The sequence below is a fragment of the Lissotriton vulgaris genome, unplaced genomic scaffold (genome assembly GCF_964263255.1).
Source record: "Lissotriton vulgaris unplaced genomic scaffold, aLisVul1.2 SCAFFOLD_410, whole genome shotgun sequence".
Classification (NCBI taxonomy): domain Eukaryota; kingdom Metazoa; phylum Chordata; class Amphibia; order Caudata; family Salamandridae; genus Lissotriton; species Lissotriton vulgaris.
In genome coordinates this window covers 130,554-153,503 of record NW_028244089.1, presented here as the reverse complement: position 1 = coordinate 153,503, position 22,950 = coordinate 130,554, and the positions used below count along the sequence as shown (strand labels likewise).

General features: G+C 46.9%; 1 protein-coding gene across 1 annotated transcript in view; it reads left to right on the top strand.

Moving 5' to 3' along the window:
- CELSR3 (cadherin EGF LAG seven-pass G-type receptor 3) overlaps positions 1–22,950 on the top strand; it is a 690,139-nt gene that overhangs the window by 635,659 nt on the left and 31,530 nt on the right. The window contains exon 31 of the mRNA XM_086948740.1: positions 14,305–14,411. Within this exon, the coding sequence (XP_086804866.1) occupies positions 14,305–14,411 (107 nt within the window). The remainder of the gene's footprint in view (positions 1–14,304; positions 14,412–22,950) is intronic.

Genomic DNA, 22,950 nt, shown 5'->3' with positions numbered 1-22,950 from the left:
AAAACCCAGAAGGACCGGGAAGGACGTCTTCTGATATGGCTGAACAGACTTAAAAACAAGCCAGAAAGCGACTTGGTCTCTGAAGGTGAGAGCATGTCTGGCGCCTCGCAGTTTTCCTTGAAGAGGCTTAGGGTTTCCTCTCCTGGCCCCTCAGACACCCCTCCTAAGAAGGCCAGAAAGTCTTCAGAGGGCAAGCCACCTGTGTCTGACAAGGACCTTCCTGTCCCCAGGAAGCAGTCGCTGATTACAACGACGACAACAACGTCGACGACCTCCTCAGCGCTGAAAACCGTCTCTATGTCGACGACGACAGTGTCGACAACGACGGCCTCGTCGGCGTCTTCCTCGTCGACGAAAACGACACCTTCATCGTCGACGAGTAGACCACTTTCATCTACTGTTCCCTTGACGACTAGGACTACGTCGCCGAAGACACGGTCGACGCCGAGGACATCGACGACGACACCGTAGACGAAAGCCACAACATCGACGAAACCGCCATCGTCGACGAAGAGCACTACGACGACGAAGCAGTCGACGGCGGAAAAGTTGCCGTCGGCGAGGACACCGTCGACGAGGACATCGACGACGGACATACCGTCGACGAAGGGTAAAATTCCGTCGACGACAGAAAGCTCTTTAGTGGCACCATCGACACAGGCGTCGACGGCAGCTGGTACCTGGAAGGAGTCTGAGCTGCTCTCACATGCTATGGATGCCCAGACGTCCCATGTCACAATCAGGATTACTAAAAAACCAATTACATCGGACATGACGTCACCTAGTAAGGAGCAACAACTAACACCATCCTGCTTCTTACAAGACCAAGAACTGGATGAGGAACCGTTTACCCAGGCCACTAGCCCTTCGGAACTGGGGCTGAAGTGCCAGAGTACAGATGAGGAGCAAAATGTTGAGGAACCTGTGACCCAAGCTGTCCATACTCAGGTACACACACAAGTGACACCAATGGTGTGCCTGCCAGCATCCTTAGTTTCGGACTTGCGATTCCTCATCCAAGACTATAAAGAGCGGTTTCCAGAAAAAGCCGCTCCTGTTGCTCCTCCGGCTCCGCAGGTACCTGCGCCTGTACCACGACATAAGCCCCCTCCGCTGGTACTTCCTAGAACTCAGGATCCAGCACAGAACACCATCTCGTCCGATGACGATGAGAGGGACCATGAAGAAGGGGAAGTCCGCGACGATGACACAGACCCGGACGCAGACCAGGACTACGTCACTCACTCTCCGGCCTCTCCGGAGCCACAGTCTTCGGAGTCTCCACCCGCAGACATTGGCGGCTTCCATAACATCATTGAAAGGGCAGCCAAAAGGTTCCATATGTCCATGGAAACACAGGAGACTGAATGTTTCCTCTATGATTTCAAGGAACCTACGAAGAAAACAACAAGATCGATCCCGATCATTGACTACCTACTGAAACAGGGCAAACAACTCATGCAGACGCCGGCGTCTCTGCAGGTAGTAGTACCCAGACTTGACAAAAAATACAAAGCTACATCATCGGCACCAGCATGCCTCACAGGTCACCCCAAGGCAGACTCCGTGGTTACTCAGGCAGCGCAGAAGAATTCGCGAAACCCTGCATCTCCCTTATCAACACCACCCGATAAAGAAGGCAGGAAGCTGGATGCCATCAGAAAACGCTTTTCCACCACGTCTGCGACGACGGTGAAGATCGCCAACTCTATCGCACTTCTGGGCCGCTACAACCGTCAACTCTGGGCGGACATGGCGCCCTACCTCGCTAACCTTCCAGAGGATTTGAAAGAGGAGGCACACTCGCTACTCCTCGAGGGCCAAACATCGGCTTCGGAATTGATCGACTGTGCCATCGACGTAGCCATGACTGGCTTCAGACAGCTGGCGGGCGCCGCTGTTCTTAGACGTCAAGGTTGGCTTAAGGCCACCTCCTTCCGACAGGAGGTCCAAACTAAAATAATTGATATGCCGTATGATGGCGAACATCTTTTCGGCGAAAAGATCGATGAAGCCCTCACCACAATCAAAAAGGACACCGATACAGCCAGAGCTCTGGGAACTCTACAATCTAGAAATCAGTCCTTTCGTGGCACCAGAGGGAGAGGACAATCTTCGTACAGAGGTTCCTACCAAAATAGGTCCTCCTATTCGTACTCACAGGGCAAGACGCAGTTCCAATAGCGTCAAAATCAGTCGGGACGTCAAACTTTCTACAACAAATCGTCCTACAGAGGAAAAGGTCAAAAGAGACCCGCAGGCAATCGACAATGACTCTATCAATTGGCCAGCCCCTCCACCATCACATTCTTTACGACTTGAAGGAAAACTCTCTTTTTTCCTACAGAATTGGCGACAAATAACAACGGACCGGTGGGTTTTACAACTTCTCCAATTCGGCCACTCACTGGAATTCCTCTCAAATCCCCCACCGACACCACCTGCCAAGCGCCCTCACAGACACCTACGGCTGCTTCTTCAGGAAATAGCTTCCATGCTTCAAAAGGGCGCTATAGAAAAAGTTCCACACGCCCAAAAGGGGGAAGGATTCTACTCCCACTTCTTCCTAATTCACAAAAAAGGCAAGAAATGGAGACCGATCCTCGACCTGAGGGCGCTCAATGTATTCCTAAAGAAACAGTCGTTCCGTATGGTCACGCTACAAGAGATCCTGGGACTCCTGGAAAAAGGCGACTACATGACATCACTAGATCTTCAGGACGCCTACTATCACATCCCTATCCTCAAAGGACACAGGAAGTACCTCAGATTCGCAGTGGCAGGAGTCCACTACCAATTCCGTGTTCTCCCGTTCGGCCTAAAATCTGCCCCAAGGATATTTACAAAATGCCTCTCTCCTGTCGCAGCCTTTCTTCGCCAACAGGGACACCAGGTTTTCCCAAACCTGGACGACTGGCTGGTAAAGGCTCCGTCGACAACAGCCGCAGCCGCGTCTTCCAGCGCCTGTCTGCATCTTTTCCGCCAACTAGGCCTGACCCTCAACAAAGAGAAGTCATCACTGAAACCAAGCAAAGTCATCACTTTCCTTGGAGCGACCCTGGACACGGAACGCGCAAGAGCCTTCCCATCACAGGAGAGAAAATCGAAACTTATCTCCTTAGCCACGTCAGTGGCATCCAAAAAGACTCTGACTGTCCGTATCTTCAAGTCGCTCCTCGGCATGATGTCGTCATGCATTCTACTCATCCCACACTGCCGTCTAAAAATGCGCCTCCTTCAGGAAGAACTGACGAAACAGTGGACACAAGCTGCGGGATCCTTCGAAGACCGCATACGAGTCACTCAATCTATAGTCAACCATTTACAATGGTGGAGGTCGACCAAACACCTGTCGCAGGGACTGCCATTCCTGCTTCCAGCGCAACCACATGTAGTCACCACGGACGCATCCCTAGAGGGCTGGGGTGCGGTCCTGCAAGAACTACAGATCAACGGCAAATGGACGCCGCAGGAATCCAAACTCCATATCAACATTCTGGAGCTAAGGGCAGTCTTTCTGGCGCTCCAATCGTTCCTCCCACGCATCTGAAACTCCCCAGTGCTCGCCAGGACAGACAACACCACGACGATGCACTACCTAAACAAACAGGGAGGGACGCGTTCTCTCTCTCTCTCTCTCGAATCTCAGAGAGTCTGGAATTGGCTCCTCCAGCATGGCATAACACTCAAAGCCGAATACGTTCCGGGCAAAGACAATGTCCTAGCGGACGCCCTGAGCAGAAAACAGTCTCTATCCCACGAATGGGAGCTGGATGCGGGAGCGATAAACTACATCTTTGCGGAGTGGGGAACACCACAGATAGACCTCTTTGCCACCAGGGAGAACGCCAAATGCCCAAGCTTCGCAAGCAGGCTTCCCCAACCAGGAACACTAGGGAATGCATTTTCCATAGCTTGGCGGAACGTGTTTGCTTACCCCTTTCCGCCATTCCCACTGATACCCAGGGTAATCAGGAAGATGAAATCGGAGCCCTGCACCCTGATTCTCATCGCCCCATCCTGGCCGAGGCAGCATTGGTACACGGAACTTCATCGCCTGTCTATCCAACCACCTCTTCGCCTACACAGTCATCCGACCCTGCTCACAATGTCCCAAGGACAGGTTCTCCACCCGAACCTGGGCCCTCTGAAGTTATCAGCCTGGCTCCTGAATACCGCGAATTCAGCCACCTGAACATTCCGCAGGAGTGTAGAGATGTCCTAGCTAAAGCTAGAGCTGACAGCACTAAAAAGACCTATTCTCTCAAATGGAAACGCTTCTGTGTCTGGTGTGCGAAAGAAGATCTACACCCTTTCCATGTCACCCCACAGCAACTGCTGCCATATCTGCTACACCTGGCGCAGTCAGGACTTGCCCATGCGCCCATCAAGGTACACCTGGCAGCAATATCCAGGTTCACAAGAACTTCTAAGGGTCCTTCCCTGTGGGTGGACAGGCTCATCAAACAATTCCTGAAGGGCCTCTTCAGGTCCTTTCCAAGGCCAAAACCTATTCCTCCGTCATGGCAACTCAATGTGGTCCTTCACCAACTAATGAAGCATCCCTTCGAGCCTATCCACAAAGCGGATATCAAATTCCTGTCGTGGAAGACGGCCCTCCTCCTGGCCTTAACCTCAGCCAGACGGGTCGGTGAATTGCAAGCCCTCTCCATCCAAGATCCTATCTTACAATTCAAAGAGGACAGAGTCATCCTGCGTACTAACCCACGATTCATACCCAAAGTCCCATCGGACTTCCATCTTAATGAGCCAGTGGTTCTCAAATCGTTCTTTCCGAACCCATCTACTTCGGCTGAAAGAACGCTGCACTCTTTAGATCTTAAGAGATGCCTCAAATTCTATATTGACAGAACAAGACAATTCAGAAAATCATCCCAACTCTTTGTCGCATTCAGCAGACCAAGGAAGGGCATGCCCTTGACGAAACAAAGTATATCAAGGTGGATCTCTTCAGCGATAACTTTCTGCCATGACAAGGCTGGGCGGCCTTTGGACTCGCGGGCCAAAGCCCATTCCACGAGAGCCATGTCCTCGTCTGCGGCACTGTTTGCTGGAGTGCCACTCCTGGACATCTGTAGAGCGGCGACCTGGAAGTCCCCGCATACCTTCACCAGGCACTACTGCTTGGATGCTGAGCTAACGAAAGGCGCAGCAGTGGGCAGAGCAGTGCTTCGCCATCTATTCCAGTGAGGTGAGCCTTCTTGCTTCTCACCATCCTTGACTGGTATGCACATCTCTTTATTACTAGATACTACATGACATTGTATGTTGTTGATTTACAGTTGCAAATGTTTCCTATCTGCAGACTTATGTATGCTGTACCAACACAGAATGTGCATATTGTATTGCTTGCTACTCTGATTCAGGCATGTGAATCTATGAAAGACACCCAAATACTGGATAAGAAATGCGTTACTTACCTGTAACTGCAGTTATCCAGTATTAGTGTCTTTCATAGATTCACATGCACCCTCCCGCCTCCCCTGGAAGGACTCACCTCTCTCTAACAAGTTTACACCTAACTAGCTTGGTGCGTACGAAAATCTGAGAGACTGAGGCTCCTGACAGGAAGGTTCTAGAGGGAGGTAGTAGCTGATTGGTTGTTTCTCTTTACTTTGGTCCTTTTTACAAAAGGACACAGATAGGCTACCAAGGTGGGACCCTTGGCCTACTCTGTTTGCTCCTTCCTACATAAGGACCTAGATAGGACACTAAGGTGAGATCCTTGACATTACTTTTTCCAACTCCATAGTTGAATCCATTTCCCAACTAGCCTCCTCCACCTCCAACGTCCTGCTATTAGGTGATCTCAATCTCCACTTCCTTGACCCAACGGATCGGGTTGCCGCGGACATCAGACATGACCTCACAGCTCTAGAGGTATGTCTGGTGAACAACGAGCCCACCCACGAGAAGGGCCATTTATTGGATCCCATCTTCACCAATATTCCAACGATGACCACCAACCCTCCGGTGACCCTTCCATGGACTGACCATTTCTTGGTTCCGTTCTTTTGGGAAACTCCCATATCTAATCACTTTACTCCTAAAACCCAGGTTACCGACCGCCAATGGCACAAACTGTCATCTGACATATGGGCCCGTTCTCTTACAGATTCCACTCCCGAGCTTTCCTCGGACCCCAATGCGGCCGATAAACAATTCAGTGACTGGATTACGTCGTCTCTCGACGCTCTGCTTCCAAAAATCACTACTTTTAAACAGCTTAAAAAGATACCCCCTGCTCCATGGTACACTCCAGAGCTCAAAGCCCTACGGCAAGAATGTAAAAAGGCCGAACGCTCATGGAGACGTGATAAAACAGGAGTAAATAAAAATATCTACTCCATCTCTCTTCTCAATTATAAAACCGCTATCCGGAAAACCAAAAGCGTGTTTTTTCAGGAGAGAATAGAAAGAGCGGGCGGCTCTGGGAAGGAAGCATTTTCTATCCTCAAAGAACTCTCAAAACCACCAGAACAAGAACGGGGACCCCCATCCGACCCTAAAGCTGATCAAGAGAAATGCCAACAATTGGCTAACTTTTTTCAGGACAAAATTCGATTAATCCTGGATTCAATTCCTCCCCAGAGCCCGAGGGAAGAAACCGTTCTCTCATATCCGACTTCTCCCACTGGCCTGTCCACATGGGGCCAGGTCACCTTAGACGAAGTACGGACGACGCTCAATTCCATGAAGAGCGGTTCCCCCAGAGATCCTGCCCCTCTTCGTATCCTTAAAGAGGTAGCCCCTGCCATCATCTCCTCCCTCACTCAGTTGATTAATACGTCACTTCAACAGGGAGTTGTACCCCTGAGCTGGAAGAAGGCGGTGGTAAAGGCCTTATTGAAGAAACCCACTCTGGACCCTGAAAACCTGGCGAATTACCGGCCCATTTCCTTACTCCCAGGAGTAAGTAAAATTGCGGAAAAACTCATCAACAAAAAACTTTCGCAGTACCTAGAGGCTAACAACAAATTGAAAAACTCCCAGACGGGCTTCCGACCAGCGCAGGGCACGGACATCGCCCTCCTGGCGGCGGTAGAGGAAGCCAGAACGCTGCTGGACGGAGGAGGATCAGTGGCAGTGATCCTCCTCGACCTTAGTGCAGCGTTCGACACCGTTGACCATCAACTCCTCATCGAAAGGCTGGCAAGAGTTGGTCTGGAAGGCACAGCCTTATCCTGGCTCACATCCTTCCTGACACAACGATCTTATCAGATCTGGGAGAAGAACGCCCGCTCGTCCGAAATGCCCCTCCAATGTGGTGTGCCTCAGGGCTCCTCCCTGAGCCCTACATTATTTAATATCTACATGTCCACATTGGAGGAGGTTATCACCCCTTTCGGAGTGAGTGTCATCAGCTATGCTGACGACACACAATTAGTGGTGTCTTTGTCCCACCCTAAACAACAGAAAGCTGATCTCCTCAACTGCCTCACTCAAGTCCATCATTGGATGAATAGATCAGCGCTAAAATTAAACGGGACAAAAACCGAGGTCCTCGTACTCGGCTCAAAAGGAACTTCACTTCCTCTGAACATGTGGCCAACATGTCTAGGTCCCCCCCCAGACCCAAAGACAGAGGTGAAAAGTCTGGGTGTTTGGATCGACTCGGAACTCTCATTCGCCCCGCAAGCAAAGAAGGTCGTAGGGACCTGTTTCGGTCTGCTAAAATCATTGAGGAAAGTCCTGCCCCTTCTTCCTCCGAAATCGCAAAAACTATTAGTCCAGGGTCTTATTATTTCAAGACTGGACTATAGTAATGCGATCTATCTGGGTGCACCGGAAGCAACACTGAACAAACTGCAAAGGATTCAGAATACTGCTGCCCGGATCATTACCAACACCCCGGCCAGATCATCGGCCAAACCTGCCCTCAAACTCCTGCATTGGCTCCCCATAAGGGAGAGAATTAAATTTAAAGCCTTGTGTTTGGTGCATAAAACTTTGAACAACATAGGTCCTCCAATTCTCCGCAACTTCATCACCCCTTACATAGCCACGAGATCCCTTCGTTCCAACACAGAAAATCTCATCAATGCCCCAAGGTTTAGGAAAGCACGTTCAGGAGGAAGACGGTTTTCGGTCCATGCGGCCCGTCTTTGGAACTCCCTTCCTCGAGATCTTCGTTTGGAACCCCGATACCTCCGTTTTAGGAAACTGCTAAAGACACATCTTTTCCCCTAGCTCCCATGTCCCCCTCGTGAACTCAGCCTCAGTCCTCAGTTTTACTGTTTTAGGGTTCCTCAGCGCTGGGATACCTCCGGGTGACTATGCGCTTTATAAAAATAAATAATAATAATAATAATATACCGGAGGCTCCCGTCTCGACGACGGGGAATAATTCAGGCAGGTGAATCTATGAAAGACACTAATACTGGATAACTGCAGTTACAGGTAAGTAACGCATTTCTTCCTTAGCCAGACCAAGGAGCAGTGGGTACAGTCCAATTTTGGTGCAGCTTCTTTGCCGAATCCAGGGTCAGCAGGGAAGTCCTTCTTCTGCCCTCTTCTCCAGTTAAGTAAGATCTGAGTTGTGGGTGCCAGGGATTTCTCTTTTATTCCCAGAGAGTTCCCCCAGGGGAGGTCGTGGTTACTAGCCAATGGGCTCCTAGGCTCCCTGCCTGATGACAACTTGTTGTGGAGCGTGGCATCTAGCTATCCCAGAGTGCTCTGTTCTGTGCACTCGCAAGATATCGGGACTCCTCTCGTGGTGTATGGAGCTTGATAGCCCGCTCTAGAGGTGTGGCTACCAGTAAGCTACACATCCATGGAAAACCGGTTTAGCAAGTGTTTCCCCCTCTCTGCCCACGACGCCAACCTGTCTACCCAAAAAAAGAGAAGTCCTTCTGTTTTGTATTTACCATTTGCCCTTCAAAAGTGGCTTCCTTTTTGAAACTCACCTTTTGGGCCAACACCCCATGTGACTTCCAGCCAGTAGGAGGTAACACCATATCCAGCGACGGGCCTCTATTGTTAACTGTTACTGGAGCCGTTGACATGTCTCCCCGGACAGGCAGAAGGAAGGCTGTCTCGTTCAATTTTCCAAGAGTTGCATGTATCAACATGTTACCTTAATTTCGACATGGGTATCACATCCGGCCTAATGTATCAAGTTGTTTGATACCTCGAAGTACCAACTTTGGTAGTCCCATTCAGAAGTAAGCACAGCTAAGATAGTCAGTGTGTAACCAAGCACTCGCCATTGGGGCTACCTGTCTCTCTCCCTCATAATAAAAATGAGAATTGTGGTTCTTTACTGCTAGAACATTCTACTATTCTAATATGTTGCACCCTAACTTAGGACTCAATAGATCTGCTGTAGTGGTGACTTACACATATTGAAAACGGTGTTTGGCTTTGCCTTTGATAAAAATAACAGTGTTGTTAGTAGTTTTAACCTGCCCTTCCAGTCTACCGTGGCAGACTGGGAGTCGTGTTTTACCTCGTCCCACTTAGGGTGGCACAATAGGTGCTGCAGTCCCTGAGGGGACACCCTAACTTACTGGACCTGGGTACCCCTGGAACCATATACTAGGAACTTCGAAGCAAGTTAGTTTGTGCCAATTGTCTATAAGCCAGCCAAACATACACTTGTAAGGGTCAGGACACTGAGGTCTGGTTAGCAAGTCTTGATACACTTGTGAAGTTTATAAAACAGCAGCATTTGTCAAAAACTTTGGAGGTGACCATATCAAAAAAGAGTCATTTCCATTAAAACTCCATTTGATATAGTGTAAAACCCCCAAATGAAAGATTTGTGTAATAATTACATACAGGAATTCAAAGATGGGGACAATAATTATTGAGTTTTAGTGATAGCATACATATTCTAGACGATCATTCAGTCCTTTTGGGATTACGTAATCTAGTTTCTTTATCCAAAATAATTCTCTTTTGGCCATTTCTTTTTTTATTGTCAGGTTCATCCTTACTTTAACTACTTTCAACACAGTGAAACCTAGTTGGCTGATAGTATGCCCATGATTATTAAAGTGAATGTCTACTGGAAATTTGTGAATTATCGTTCCAATAGGACATTTGTGCTGAATCAGTCTCGTTTTGATTTTGTGCTCAGTTTTGCCCACATATACTAATCCACATCGGCATTTGAGCATGTGTACCACATTCTTAGAATCACATGTAGCTGTTGTTCCTAATCTTATTTTGTTTCCTTTCAAGGTATGCATGATTTCTATTCCTTTTATCATGTTATTGCAGTTTCCACTATTGTAACACAGCTTGGTGCCCTGGTATTCTTCCACCCAAGATTCATAAGTATATCCTAACAGTTCTTTTAAGTTTTTGGATCTGTCATATGGAAGCATCGACAATGTGTTGAATATTCCTTTAAATTCCTTTAAGGTCCAGTTTGCAACCTTAGCCAATGTCGAAGGACTGACTTTTTTATTTTCATGCTGTTGGTGGATTATTTAGACACAAATACTATTCTGTTTTGTCCCTTTGAATTGGGTTTCTCTTTCTATGTCTCCAACTTCTCTTTTGCTTCTAGTCATTTCACAGCATTTTGAATTATGTTATCCAAATAACCGCTATCTTCACATTTTCAACACATCATCAATTTGCCTTGTTCATACATTTACGGATTGTAAGTAATTTTCTGTATTTGTAGGAATTGGGAATATGTCAAGTGTCTCATCAGATCCAGGACGCTCTACGCCTTTGTACGTGGTTGGAAAATCAGGGCATCTCCCTGATTGCGACCCACCTGGTAGGATTTTAGAATGCCAGAGCGATGAGCTCACCTAGTAGTATCTGGCAGATTACGAATAGCACAAGGTGTCTTTCGACAATGGAAAAAACCTTGGCTAGATCTCTTTGTCACTGTTGAAAATGTGCTTTGTCCAAACATTCGCACGCTGGAGTAACCCTAAAGGCTTTCTCTAGGTGATTCAGTTAACCTAGAGCTGAACACGGGACTCCTGTACACTCTTCCACCTCTGCCCCTCCTGCCAGAGTTCTGAAGATCTGGGCCAAGGCATCCTAGTTTCTCTGGATTGTGCCAGGAGAATGTGATACCTGGAGCTTCAATGTATGAGTATCTGCCTTTCGATCAGTCTACCACTTTGAGAGGATCTTCTGTTGCTGCAGTAACAGGTATATTGATGGGGGGTTTACCCAATTATATTCACTGGGACCTGGGCTAGCTAAATACTCAAAGGAAGGGGTCCCAGTATAAGTAGGAAAAAGAATAATGAATAATGATGAAGAAAACATAAATCACAAAGACAGTGAATCCATCCACACTGTTTTATTCACAATGGGAACGTATATTGAATATACTGAATATTTGAACAATAAATAGGTGGTTGAACAGTGCCCCAAGAAGGGAGGGGGGGTGGGGGATTACGTGATCGTGTGAGAATATTGTGATGGAGGGGAAAAATAATTTTTAAATGACAGTACAATCAACCAATAGAGACCATTTGGTTGGCAAAGTTACATATTATGTACAAAACACAAGACCATAAGTTCAATTGATATGTCAAAACAGATCATACTCCACATTGTTCAATTAATGAAAAATTAAGGCGTGAAGTTGACGTTCAAAAACAGGCGGTTGTCGACGTTTCGACCCTCATAAATGCGCAGGTACTAGTGCTATCCTTGCAGTGGGGTCTTCATCAGGACAGGAAAGCGGGGCAGGCAACCAATTAGTTGCGCTGAAAGCGCGTTCACCATTCAGGGATCAAAGAATATCCGTGGCCCGTCGGACTGATGATTATGAAGAATCAATTAACTGCGTTAACCATGCGTTCACCATACGGGGATCTCAAAATTAAATGGTCCGGCGGACATGCGATTTCGAAGGATCAGGCACGGAGTGAATCTCGCACTGAGTTACGCTCGAGTTCACTTAAAAATTATTTTTCCCCTCCATCACAATATCCTTACACGATCACGTAATCCCCCACCCCCCTCCCTTCTTGGGGCACTGTTCAACCACCTATTTATTGTTCAAATATTCAGTATATTCAATATACGTTCCCATTGTGTCGCTGCAGTAACAGGGCAGAGTTCTCCATCCAAACCTGTCCAAACTGCACCTCCATGCACGGAGACTGAGCAGCTGCAGTTGCCTGCATTTATTTTGCCAGCCTAAGTTGTTGTTGTCATCCTGGCTGCCAGGTGCCATTCCACAAAGTCTGGTTACTCAAGGTGCTGTTACAAATTTGTATCCTGGTGTGGAGCTCGCAATACAGACCCTTTACTTGCCAAACTGCCAGATATTTTAATCTTTGTATTGTCTTTGGCCCAGTAGGCTTTGCCCTGGACATTGTTAATTGTAATTTGTGGGGCTTTTCTGCATTTGCCAGACCGACAGTCCTTGTTTAAATCACCTGTTTTCATGTGTTTTCTAAAAAGTTTGAACCATATGTTTCCTCCCAAATCCCTTGTGATGCCACAGTGGGACCTTAATTTGGTCCTCACATTTCTCATGTATAGTCTCATCGAGCTGATGTACATCTGCTTGCTGTGCCTTCTGAACCTAAAGGCTGTTTTCCTCATCACAATCACTTCAGCTTGATGCGTGAGTGAGCTCCAGGCTCGCTCTGCGCATCCACCTAATACCACTTTTTTTTCTGGACATTCTGGTGCTGAAGAGCCAATGGCATGCTTGCTGAAAGTCATAAATCTGTTTCACGTTGGGCAATCAGTCACTGTCCTAGCATTCTTTGCCCTGCCTCACCCCTTGAAGGAAAGGTTCAATCAGCTTACAATAAATACAGTGGCGTTACATAGGCCCCCGCTGCGGGGGTGAGAAGTGGAGTACCAAGCTCCAGGAGGCCCTCAATCGCACAAATTACTATTTGGTGGAAAATCAGCATTTTGTGAGATTTTGGACAAAGAAAGAAAAGGCAGTGAAGAAAAGGACTCTGTCGAGGTGGATAGTCCTGTGCATTAACATCTGCTGCACGTTGGCCAAAAAGCAGCCTGAAGAATGACTGACGACCCATTCTGCCAGGGCCAAGGCTTCCGCTCTGGCATGCTAAGTGCGCCTGTCTTTGATATCTATTTCGCCACAAAGCACGCATCCACAAAGCACTACTGCCTTGGTCCTTTTGGTCCTGCATGACTTCTTGGTCTGAGCCCAATCCACAGACCCTCAACTTTCAGGAGGTACGGCTTTGGTGTCTATTCCACAGGTGAGGAATCTGTAGTTAGAAGAATCCACGAGAAGAAAAGTTACTTACCTTTGGTAATGCTCTTACTGGTGGGTACTCTAACCTCAGATTCCTCACTGCCCTCCCACCTCCTTGTTCTGTAGAGTGGTCTCTTCTACCAACTAAAAAGGCCCCAAATTACAGATCTGTACACTGGTACCTCCAATTCTTTTGTGCTGTGTATCTAAACACATGGAAAGATTCAAGCAAGAAACTGACGTTGACGCACAAGGGTGGCACTTATATGTATGTGGCTCAGCTCCATCACCTCCGAGGGGGGACGAATCCAACACTAAGCTGTACAGCACCATATAGCCGGCGTACAGGAGCACTGCTATGAAAAGTTTCCAGATCCAGTCTGGTTAGTGTGGAATATTCTACAGTGGAAGAATCTGCAGTTAGATAGAGTATCCACCAGATAGAAGGTTACTGAAGGTAAGTAATTTTTTATTCAGAGTACATTATCTGCAGACTGAAAACCAACACACCAAGGATTTAGGGGTTAATTAAGGTATTGCAAGCCACCACTGAGTTCTGTGACCTTATGAATAACTCAATCTTCAGACTTGTCCCTCACAGACCCCCTCCGTGATTTGCAATCTTCTTGTAATTCACAGACTAGGGTACTTTATCTCATATATCGATACCTGTATATGAATATTTACTGGCCCCAACTTTTTGTTTTCAGTGGAGAGTGGCCATTTGAGGTGGGTACCTTTTCCCTTAGGCTGATTGACTGGAAATATCCTGTTTAAAAAATTAATTATAGAGCTCTTGGGGGACCATGCTTACATAAATGCCACTGTATTTTTGCTGAAAACCCAAATTAAATTATATTTCTCACTGAAGATTTAATCCAGTTTGTAGATACAAAGAACTGCAAAGGGATGAGAGTAAACAACTACAGTTTGGCAATACTTTCAAGGCACATGATTGTCTCAAGTACTACTTTACTAGGATCATTATATGTCATGTATTGTTGAGATTGATTGCTCGTGGAAGGGAGAATCAGATATTAGGAACTAACCTTTGTGTGGGATGGAAGCGGTTTCCACAAAGTGCTCAATAAATGGCTGTAATTTCTTCCTCGCAGAGATAACATGGGAGCCCGGCAGGGAGCGACATTGGATCACACTCTCCTAGGGCACAGTGGACCAACAGACCTGGATGTTGCCATGTTCCATCGAGACGCTGGTGGTGGTAAGGCTGGAACTCGGGGTCGTAATTTCCTTGGAAATGCTTACTTCACGTGGACAAAGTAGTATTTGCAGGACAAGCCTTCTTGTGTACAGGTTCCTATACATTAAGTACAAAATTTGTAAAGCGCTGTTATATCTTGAGCACCAAAACACTTGAAACTATAAGAAAAGCCAAAGCAGTGCATAAGAACCCTATATTAGTGGATATAGCAGTAATTTATTAATGTATAAGATTTATTTTCAGCATGCTTTTATAGTCTGCACATTTAATAGATTGCTGATGGACTAACACTGATAACAGATGTCAGGAAAGAACCTGCCAATGAGAACCCTCGGTAGACAGCAAAAATCTGTTCTCAATTCCGTCCTTCTTCTGTTGGTCTGGCTGTCCCTACCTCTCAATTGGTTGGAAGGGACTTTAGAGCAGACAGTATTGGCTTAAAGTTTTTTTTCTACTTTTGTTTTCTATTTTTGTTCAACGAAAAATACAGATTGTCCCCCTCTTTTTATGCATGCTCTTGACAAATGGCTTCCAACAGTGCATGTGGTGTAGAAGTTTCTAATTGTGTAGCAATTTTTTAGGAGTGACTGTTCTTCACAAGATTTATCTGTCTTGTTTGGGAACCTTTAATCCAGTGCACCAATCAAACCATGTTGGTTGAGGAATAGATTTCTCTTGATCTCAAAGGTAGGTATGGATTGCATGCCACCTTACACTTTGTTAAAGAATGCCTCCCATCATTTCAAGGTAAGAGTCATTCCGAACTAGGCATGACACCTCTAGGAAAGTGGAGTATTATGTGGTTTGGAGGTTAGCTCTCACCAGGCAATATGATCAGGATGCCCCAAAGTCAGTCCTTGGATTCATACTAATAAATCCTTAGCTCAGTGCTTGTAGTGTGGCAAAGATCAGTCCGACTTTACTAGAAGAACATGTCTTAAGCATTTCAGAGTACCAAAATGGCACGCCTCAAGAGAAATCCAATACCACTTTATAAAAATAGAGGGTAATTTTATCTTAATTTATATACTAAAACGAACGGAATACCATACATTTAAACTGGAGATATAGATTTTTGAAGCAATAAAAAAATCAGTGCAGATTACTACAGTGAAATTTTACCACTGCGGTCAAAAGGAAAAATCACTAGTGTCACTTGCAGGTCGAGTTGTGAGGTGCCCTTCCAGGGTAAAGGTGATGCAGGTCCAAGGACCAAGCCACAAAAGTCAGTTACATTTAACCAGGTCTTTGAAGCCCAGGTGTAGAGTTGTCCTGCTGTCCCTGGTTTTGAACAGGAGCCACGGGAGAGATGCCTTTTCCATCTGAACTGGTGCTGTGGGGGAAAAAGATGCAAAAACACAATAACAAAGTGGTTGCTGTCGAAGGTCGGATGGAGTTCCCTCTTGATGCAGCGTCATGTAAAGGGTTGACTGGCAATCAACAAGCCTTGGCAGCGGTAAGTAGAGCAGAAAGGAAGGCAGGACTACAGTTACCACAATGCACTAAACCATCTGGATTTTGGTGATCCCTCGGAGGTTCTGATGGCCAGCGATTCTTCAGATCTGGAGTGTTGTTTTACCTTCCCTTTGCAGGGTACTAGTGCCTCTAGTCCAGTGAAGTCTGAAGATGCTTCAGGCTTCCACAGGGATCCCTCTGTCTGGGGAACCGAGAGATAGCCTAGGAGGAGTCTTCATCAGGCAGTTCTACGGGCGTTGCCAAAGGTACAGGGTATCCCTCTTATACTTGGTGCAAGTATTGTTGTCACTGACACAGCCTCTTTGTCTGTCCTCTTTGATGCAGGTTGTTCATAAATGAGGTTCTGGCGTCGGGGGTGTTCCTTGAATTCTAGATTTAGGGGAGACAGGGGTGTGGGAGTCATTAGTCAATGGCCTGCTACTCGCTGCAGCTAGTCCGCCCCTGAGCTGACCACATCAAGGGTATGGGTCACCTTTTCTACCAAGAACCCTCTATTCCGCCACTCCTAAAGATGTCAGAAATCTAATTTTAGTAAAGAGACCAGGCTGCTCACCCTGGAGGTGTGGCTAGCCTTCTGGGTGTGTAAACCCCTTTAATAACAAATTTTCTTCCTGTCTGTGTGCAAATGTGCCTGGGGCAAGGGGAGGGCTGTTTCCTTCTCTGAGAGTCAGCCCTGATGGTGGTGAAACCTTTAAAACTCACCGACATGATGTGCCACCTCACCAGCCTGCTTGGGAAGAGGAAGGTGTGACCTCCTTCCTGTTCAAACCTTTGTTCTTGACTTCTGGGAGTGTTCACACTGCCAGGCAGGAGGTCAGAATCCTGTCTTGGTGGTTGCAAACTCAGGAAATTCAGGCTTGTCAGCCAGAGCACAGAAAATGCTGGGGTAACCAGGTGGGCAACCGCTGAGGTAGCCACCTTGGTTTATGCCACATCGCCCTCGACCCGAGATTCATGTCCAGGGTGAGAAGACATGTTGTTTGATACCAAACACAACATATTGAGGCAGTACCATAATGGAGCTGCCAACCTTGGGTTTGCCTGAGTACCAGCACATGTTATCCCAAGGACAGTCTATCACTTAGTGTCTTTTATTGGCAAAGGGCACCATATGGTCATATAATCTTACACTTACATGTCCCCACCTTTGATATAATGTATGCTGCCTCCTGGGCTTTAGGAGGCCTTTCTTAGGAGTGACTGGCATGTATTATAGATAGTGCATTGACTTTGCTATACATGGAGAGGGTAAAGTCGATTGCGAGCAGTTTGCACTGCTCATGCAGTCTGCCATGTCAGGTCTGCTGTCAGTAGTTTATATAGGTCACTCTGGGGGACACAAACCGTGCTTCAAGCCTTGAGGGCTCCTTTTTCACCCATGCTCTGGGTACCACTGGTTCCTATATATTAGTGACGTATAAGGAGGGTAAAGTCCTAGTCAATTGGGATTGCCAATTCACACATTAAAGTTTAGGGGATAGAGCATTAGCACTGGGTCTGGGCAGCAGACTCCAGTGCACTACCAGAGTCAAAAACATCAGCATTGGAACGCAAAGTGTTAGGGGGAGGACCATACAAAAAGGGGATCTTCCTACATGACACCCCCAGTCGAAGGGCGATGAGCAACTAACGCATCCCCTGGTAGTTCTCGTCTAAGTGGAAAAACCTGGAAAGGCCATCTGCATTGGCATGGTCAGTCGTTGATCCTTGTTCCACTGTAAAGTCTATCCCCTGTAGCAAAATGGACAACTTTAACAGCTTTGGGTTTTTCCCACTCGTCTGCATCAGCCATCTGGGAGGCCTGTGGTCGGGCTGAACCTTGAAGTTCGTCTGAAACAAGTATAGTCTCAGCTTCTCTTATGATCTAAGCTTCTCTTCAGGGACAAACCACAGCAAAGGCTGCCCATAAATGGCACCCCAATGCTGCTCTCTAGGGAGGAATAGACTGCTGATATACACAACTGGTTGATCCTGACCCTCATCATTTGTTTGTGACAACACTGCCCCAATCCCTTGTTCAGAAGGGTCTGTTTGGACAATGAACTCCTTTCCATAGTCAGGTGCCTTCAGAACAGATGCTGAGCACATAGCCTCTTTCAGGGTGTGAAAGGCCTTTTGTTAATCTGTGGTCCAGATGACCTTCCTAGGCTGCTTTTGGGAAGTAAGCTCAGTGAGTGGGGCCACAATAGTCCTTTAACCCTTCACAAACATCCTGGAGTATCCAGTCATGCCAAGGAAGGCCCTGACTTGAGCATGGGTTTTGGAAGCCTCCCACTTTAGAATGGTCTGGCTCTTGGGTTGGAGAGGATGGACTTGGCCTCCACCTACAAGGTGGCCCAAGTACATGACAGAATTCTACCCTATCTGGGACTTACAGGTCTTGATAATTAGCTTGCCTGATATAGGGCCTCTAAAACCTCCTTCAGGTGGAACTGAAGACAGCTATATCATCTAGATATGCTGCACTAAAGTTGTCCAGGCCTGAAGGAACTTGATTCACCAACCTTTGGAAGGAGTCAGGTGCATTTTTTAATCCAAAAGGTATCACTCTAAATTGGAAGTGGCCTTCTAGGGTCGAAAAGCCTGACCTCTCCTTTGCTCCCTAAGCGAGTCCTATCTGCCAGTACCCTGATATTAATTCAAAAGTACTTAAGAATTTGGCTGCAGTCAGCTTGTCAATTAATTAATCTGCTCTTGAAATGGCGTGTGCATCTCTTTTAGTGACTGCATCTAAACCATTGTAATCCACACAGAACCCAGGGACTGTCAGAGGGTTTAATCACCCCTAGCTCTAGCATCTTGCTGACCTCAGTCTTTATGCAAGCTTTGACTTGGTCTGACAACCTTGTTTTTGACAGAAAGACTGCCACCACTCCATGGGTACACCAGCTTGTCTGACCAGAGGGTCAAAAAGAAGCGCTCAGCAAACTGACCTAGGACTTGCCTGCCGTCAGATTGCTGTTGTGCAGTGAGGGTGTCAGACAAAACAGCACCCTCAACTGACCCACCCTGTGGGTTATTTGACAGTAAGTCAAAGAGGCGTTCACTTTCCTACTCCTGGCCTGCATCACTGACGATCAGCATGATCATATCTGCTCCGTCCTGCTAAGGTTTTAGACAAGTGACATGAGGAACTCTATAAGGACTCCTAAGGGGGCCTAGGTAAATGTAAATGTAAATGTATTGGCATTTATATAGCGCACTACTTACCCGTAGGGTCCCAAGGCGCTTCGACCGCTGCGAAACCCTTCCTGGCTTCCCTGAGAGATGGTCCCTTAATGGGTATCTCCAGGGTGAGACCAGGCATCCCCGGCGGTCTGGTGGGGCCGTTAGTGAAGATGAGGCAAGCTAATGCCCAGAGTTGCCGAGTGTGATCGCTGATCAGAGTGGGCACAGAGGCGAGAGAATTATCGAGTCCGCTGACCCTGGTCCAGAAACCTGCCGCGCCGGGAATCGAACCCTGGTCCCGGGCCGTCCTCTGCTCTCGGGTCTGCCGCCTCTAACCAGTAAGCCACACTACTTCACTACCAAGTAGGCAACTTTCTCTTTCTTCTCCAATAATGGATAGGGCCCGGTCCACTTGTCCTGGAGGGCCCAGCGAGCCGCACGCTTCCAAACCCACACCAGCTGACCTGGCACCAAACACTTGTACTCTTGCAACTGGATGGTTGTCATGCCCAACTCCATGGCGTTGCAGACTCCATAAAGGCACCCCTTGGAGGCATTCTACTCGCCACAGCATATCAGACCCTTGATCTTAAGAAATATGATCCCATCATCCCCACCCTGATGGACCTACCCTGGCCAGCCCACACTTTTTTCAAAACCTGCTGCATCATTCACAAAGCCATCACAACCAGCACCCAGGCTTATCTTGCAGACAAGCTAATCATCTCTGGGGGTTCTTGGCACACATGCAGCCAGATCATCATCAGACTGCAGACTAAGAAGTGTAAAAAAGAATAAAAGCCTTTTCCATCTTTGCACCCAGGATCTGAAACAACGTCCATGTATATATCGCTACTGCCCCAACTCTGCTCCAATTCAGGAAAAAACTGAAGTCTCATCTCTTTAAAGAACACAACATCAGAATGCACTAACTATCCACAACTTGGTTTCCTCTCCTATTGTTCGCCAACTTTAAGCGTGATTTGACCATTTATAGAGATCTGCTGCCTTTTGGCTCTGTTCACGCTATAGAAATACCATATACATTCATCCTCTTATCCAGTGTCCATTACATTTTAGTATCTAGGGCTAAGGGGCCAATTGAACAAATGTGCACACTAGAACTACATATAGGCAGTGGCATAACAGCCCCTGCAGCCCCCACTGTACGGGGGAAGGCTGAGCTTCGAGGGGTCCCCTCGGACACTGTGCAGGGCAGCAAGCCCCTGGCCTGAAAGCTCCCAACTGGGTCACCTGGATCTAGAGCATGGGGGCCTTCCTCCATTTAGTTTGCAGGTAGGCCCCCTCAAGTTTCATTACACCACTGCCTATAGCATAGCATAACTTGAGAGCCTGTGATTGCACCCTTGATAGAAGAGTTTGAACTGTCCCAAACTTGAGGACTTGTTATCAACCCATAAAAGATTTCTTTGAACTCCCTCACTTGCCTTTTTCACCTAATGTTGCAGGTTCTCATGAGTCTTCATTAACTTCTCTCCCCCCTGCTCCACCTCTCAGCCACTATGGTTTTGCCAATGTACAGGGCCCAAGTACTGCAGTGTTTAAAGTATGGAATAAAGCCAGGCCTCAAAAAATCATAAAACTATTACTCGACCTGAATAATCTACTTGACCTAACATTAGTGCTCTTGACCCATAAACTGGTCTAATTTGTGTGATCCTAGGCAAACATCTTTTTTCGCGGAGTTGTCGTTTTCTTTATTATCATATATGAGAGCACATTCAAGTATGAGAGTTTAGCATGTCTGATGTACTTAAACTCCCTTGTTTGATCTATAGACTAAGGGGGTCATTAGGATCGCGGACGGACTTGCGTCCGTTCGCGACCCCAGAGCAGGAGGGAACCTCCGCATGGCATGCGGAGTTCCCTCCTGTGCAATTAGGATGTGACCGCAAGGGTTGCAGTCACATCCTCTATTTTTAACATTGCGGCGGGTGGAGCTTCAAGCTGCACCCGCCGCAATGTTAAAAATGCACGCATTGCATTTGCATGCAGTAAGAGGCAGGCACCGCGCGGTGCCTGCCGCTTTCTGCATGCAAATGCAGGGGGCACCATAGGTACCCCCCATGTGCACCCCCCCACTCCCCCTTCATCCAGGGGGCCCGCAACGGGCCCCCGCAGTGAAGTTCCGTATGCTTTTCCACGGCGGAAAACCCGCCGTGGAAAAGCATAATTTACAGGCCATCCTAATATGGTGGACGGTGTCTGGAAGACACCGTCACCATATTAGAGCTTTTCCGCCGCGGTTGTAAGCCGACCGCGGCGGAAAAGCTGCGGACGGAAACCAGGACCCACCAGCCATCCTAATGTGGCAGTGGGTCTTTGGTCAGTCCGCTGCGGTTTTTCCGCATCCTCTGGGCCGGCGGTGCCTTCCGCCGGCCCTGAGGATGCGGAAAAACCGCAATCATAATGACCCCCTAAATTTGTGAATCTTGTGTAGTAAAAATCTAGCCCACATATAGGGTACACATGGCCTAAGACGTGCTTAGTTCACTAATAGCATTGTCATCAGGGCAGGGGCAGGAATGTTTCTCACTTCATGTTTAAAAACTCTCTCTGTTAATAAATATATAACTAAAGCGTGTTATGATAGTGCACTGTCATTTTCAGACAGCGCATTTCCATTGCACCGGCCAAAAACTTTCCCACTGACATGCAGTTTTACTACTAAACAATATAGCATATAAAAAATGTGTGGAAACCAGGTTTCAGCAAATATTTATCATTTGCACATCACCATTTATTTTTTGTTGATCCTATTAAAATCCATGTTTCCATCACACTTCAGAAGAACGAAAATGTGCTTTCCTAACTACTGAAGTATATTTTGAAATATGTGTGAAGTTCATTTACAAGCTGTTTAACTGTTTAAATATTAACACTGACATCCTACAACCCGTCAGTTCGCAATGCCTGTACCCCAGCACCACTGACAGATAGTTCACTTTACTTTTCTTTCCCTGACTGCAAAGATTATGGATTTTGTAAACACCAATCTCCAGGATAAAAAATAAGCAGCAATTTGTAGGAAGACATGAGCTGACTTTAGACCTCTGTCTGTGGATGAACAGCAAATGTGACATGATGACAAGATTTAAATACATCTTCATTGCTCATTCACTTTCACCTGTTCTTTGCCATTTTGAGCTTTCTGGCAGACCGGGCCTAAAAATAGCTCTCCCTGATAAATTCTGACTCGTCATGGCAAGTGGGCGAGTAGATTTCTCTGAGCCTGAGCACTGGAGAAACATTTATTTCTATGTCATTAAAATCAACACTGGACTCAGTGTCATCTCCGATGCCGACCTAAGTGGATACCTGTTGATTGTCCTACTTAATATTGATGGCTATTCTCTCCTTAGCTGTGAGAACATAAATCAAGGCTAGAGACACCCCATCTATCACTGCTAATACTTCACATGAACACCGTCAGTCAATCAATCAACTCTCTGCACCATCGAGGGATTGTACCTCAGGAGAAATAAAATGACTATAGTTAATGATACCGGATCTACTGATGATCAGGACAAACCACCAACTTTTAAAAAGGTTTCATAATATTATGCTAAAAGTTAAACAGGCTCCTGCTTTGGCACTACTCTCAAAGTAAACTTCACTTTGGACTGTTGTCTAAGATTACCACTTCGGTTTATCATAACCTAATCTGGCCATGCAGCAGTCTATTAGTAACATTCGGGTTCTAGCGATCGGAAACCTTTGAGCACTATTTCACCGCCAGTGTTACAACTCAGTCAACAACCTACTAATGGGGTCTCATTGAAACCAGAATTTCTGGATAAGGTAAACTCACCCACTCTTTTGTGTCATGCTTTGTCACAGGTAATCTTATCTTGTCCTTGTAATACACTACTGC